This window comes from Teleopsis dalmanni, unplaced genomic scaffold, assembly GCF_002237135.1.
Source record: "Teleopsis dalmanni isolate 2A unplaced genomic scaffold, ASM223713v2 unscaffolded_contig_3155, whole genome shotgun sequence".
Lineage (NCBI taxonomy): Eukaryota > Metazoa > Arthropoda > Insecta > Diptera > Diopsidae > Teleopsis > Teleopsis dalmanni.
The window spans coordinates 1,582-5,538 of record NW_024034537.1 but is presented as its reverse complement, the minus strand read 5'-3'; the positions used below and the strand labels follow the sequence as shown (position 1 = coordinate 5,538).

The window sequence follows — 3,957 nt, the reverse complement described above, 5'->3', positions numbered from 1 at the left end:
TATCATTTTTAATATATTTTTGAAATGAAATGTTTTTGTTTAATATTTGGTATTGTTTTTTAAGAAATAATTTAATTTAGATATAATTGTAATTTAATTTTATTTATATAAATTTAAATACAATAATTATTTAATATTTTATGGGATAAGTGTAATTAATTGTATAAGTTTTGATATTTAAATTAATTATATGCTTAGAATTAGCAATTATTAAAAAGTTTGTTATAATTTATTTTTTTTTATTAAATATTTAGTATATTTTAATTATTTATTAAAATATTTTTTATAATTTGATTTGTAAAATAATAATGATAAAATTAGTATATTTATATGTTTTGATTTATATAATTGAAAAGTTTAAATAAAGAATTCGGCAAAATTTGTATTCGCCTGTTTAACAAAAACATCTCTTTTTGTATTTTATTTAAAGTTTAACCTGCCCATTGAAAAATTTTAAAAGGCCGCAGTATATTAACTGTGCAAAGGTAGCATAATCATTAGTCTTTTAATTGAAGGCTGGAATGAATGGTTGGACGAGATATAAGCTGTTTCATTTAAAATTTATATAGAATTTTATTTTTTAGTTAAAAAGCTAAAATATGATCAAAAGACGAGAAGACCCTATAAATCTTAATTATTTAATAATTTTTAATTTATTTTGGTTTTTTTTGTTATAAATTTATTAAATAATTTTATTGGGGTGATATTAAAATTTAAATAACTTTTAATAATTTTTGTCATTTATTTATGATTAAGTGATCCATTATTAGTGATTAAAAAATTAAGTTACTTTAGGGATAACAGCGTAATTTTTTTGGAGAGTTCTTATCGATAAAAAAGTTTGCGACCTCGATGTTGGATTAAGATTCATATTTAAATGTAGAAGTTTAAATATTAAGTCTGTTCGACTTTTTATTCTTACATGATCTGAGTTCAAACCGGTGTAAGCCAGGTTGGTTTCTATCTTTGATTTAATAAAATATTTTAGTACGAAAGGAATTAATATTTATTTTTAAGAAATTATTTTATGAATGAATTTAATTACTATTTTGGCAGATTAGTGCAATAAATTTAGAATTTATTTATATAATTTAAAAATTATAAGTAGTACTTGTTTTTAAATGAAATTATTATATCTTTATTAAGAAGTTTATTATTAATTATTTGTGTTTTAGTGGGTGTAGCTTTTTTAACATTGTTGGAACGAAAAGTTTTAGGTTATATTCAGATTCGTAAAGAACCAAATAAAGTGGGTTTTATTGGAGTAGTTCAACCTTTTAGTGATGCAATTAAATTATTTACTAAAGAACAGACTTATCCTTTAATGTCAAATTATATTTGTTACTATTATTCTCCTATTTTTTCATTATTTTTATCTTTGTTGGTGTGAATATGCATACCTGTTTTAAGAAGATTGAATAGTTTTAATTTAAGTTTGTTATTTTTTTTAAGAATTACAAGAATAGGAGTGTATACTGTAATAATTGCAGGATGATCAAGAAATTCAAATTATTCTTTATTAGGAGGTTTACGAGCTGTTGCTCAAACTATTTCTTATGAAGTAAGATTGGCTTTAATTTTACTATCTTTTATTTTTTTAATTGAAAGATATAATATAATTGATTTTATAAAATTTCAATATTATATTTGGTTTTTATTTTTTTTATTTCCTATGGGTTTTATTTGATTAAGAATTTGTTTAGCGGAAACTAATCGTACTCCATTTGATTTTGCTGAGGGGGAATCAGAATTAGTATCTGGATTTAATGTAGAATATAGAAGAGGAGGTTTTGCATTAATTTTTTTAGCGGAGTATTCGAGAATTTTATTTATAAGAATATTATTTTGTGTAATTTTTTTAGGATGTAATTTATTTAATTTAATATTTTTTTTCAATTAGTTATTATTTCTTTTTTATTTATTTGAGTTCGGGGGACTTTACCTCGATTTAGATATGATAAGTTAATATATTTATCTTGAAAGTGTTATTTACCATATTCATTAAATTTTTTATTATTTATAGTTGGGTTAAAAATATATTTATTTATATGAATTATTTTTAGTAAAGTTAATAGAAAATTTTAATTCTATCTTATATTTTCAAAATATATGCTTATTTCAAGCTAATTAACTTACATTTAATTTAGTAAGTTATCTCATCATTTATTAATTAAAGGGTTAATTAAAAAGTATAAAAAATAAATAAATGTTAGAATTTGTCCAATTATAACATAAGGTTCTTTAACTGATCGAGCTTCAATTCAAGTTAATAAAATTACAGTGGATAGTATAATTCAAAATAAAAATTGGTTAATGGGATAAAATTGTAATCCTTGAAATTTGCTTATATTATAAAAAGGTATAATTATTAAAATAGCAATAGATGTAACTAATGCAATTACTCCTCCTAATTTGTTAGGAATTGAACGTAAAATTGCATAAGCAAACAGAAAATATCATTCTGGTTGAATGTGAATAGGAGTTACTAAAGGATTAGCTGGAATAAAATTATCTGGGTCTCCTAATAAATAGGGATTTATTAAAGTTAATAGAATAAGTCTTATAATTAGAATAATAAATCCGGTAATATCTTTAAAAGTGAAATAGGGATGAAATGGGATTTTATCAATACTTGAATTTAGTCCTATTGGGTTATTTGATCCTGTTTGATGAAGAAATAAAAGATGAATTATAGTTATTGCTAAAACAATAAAAGGTAAAATGAAGTGAAAAGTAAAAAATCGTGTTAATGTTGGATTATCAACTGCAAATCCTCCTCAAACTCATTGTACTAAATCAATACCTAAATAAGGAATAGCAGATAATAAATTAGTAATTACAGTTGCTCCTCAAAAAGATATTTGTCCCCGTGGTAATACATATCCTATAAAGGCTGTTGCTATTACTAAAAATAAAATAATTACTTCAACTAGTCAGGTTTGTGTATATTTATAAGAATTGTAATAAATTCCTCGTCCAATATGAAGATAAATACAAATAAAAAAAAATAAAGCTCCATTAGCATGAAGAGTTCGTAATAGTCATCCATAATTTACATCTCGACAAATGTGTCTAATTCTATTAAAAGCTATATTAATATCTGCTGTGTAATGTATAGCTAAAAATAATCCAGTTAAAATTTGAATGATTAAACATAATCCTAAAAGAGATCCAAAATTTCATCAAGAAGAGATATTAATTGGAGTTGGTAAATCAATTAAAGAATTATTTATAATTTTGAAAAGTGGGTGTTTAATTCATATTGGTTTATTCATTTATTTTATAAATCGAATTGGTCCAAAAAATATATTAGTAATTTTTACAATTGCAATTAAAGTAATTAAAAGATAATTTATTAAAAAAATTGTTATAAAATTTGTAGGGTAATTATAAAGTTTAGTTAAAATATATGAATTTTCTTTAATTATAATTTTTAAATTAATTAATAATATTGATTCATTATTTGTAAATATATCTATATTAATATAATTGTAAAAAATAATTCATAAAAATAAAATTCTTGTGATTAATGAAATTGTTCATATTAGTATTTTAATTGAAAATGAAAATATTTCATTTGAAGCAATTGCTGTTACATAAATAAATAAAACTAATAATGTAGTCCTAAAAAAATTAAGAATAAAATATAGGAAAATCAAAATGTTTTTGAAATTAGTCCTGAAATTATTGAAATTAAAATAGTTTGAATTAACAGTATTAATCCAATAGATAATGGGTGTTTTAAGAATAAAAATGTAATACTTGAAATTAGTATTATAGTTAAAATTAATATATGTATGATTTTAAGAAATAGTTTAATTAACATATAAATTTTGGGAATTTATGATAAAGAATTATTTCTTTTTTCTTGAGAGTTCTAAAAAAATTATTCTTATTTTTGATTTACAAGACCAATGTTTTTATTAAACTATTAAAACTAAAAAATGATAATTTATT

At 20.8% G+C, this 3,957-nt stretch overlaps 1 protein-coding gene across 1 annotated transcript; it reads right to left on the bottom strand.

Annotated features, from left to right (window-relative positions):
* Window positions 1–2,138: 2,138 nt before the first annotated feature.
* On the bottom strand, window positions 2,139–3,275 carry LOC119664989 (cytochrome b-like). Its single transcript, XM_038074326.1, is given in 1 exon segment — window positions 2,139–3,275. A coding segment is annotated over 1 exon segment (1,137 nt).
* Window positions 3,276–3,957: the final 682 nt, after the last annotated feature.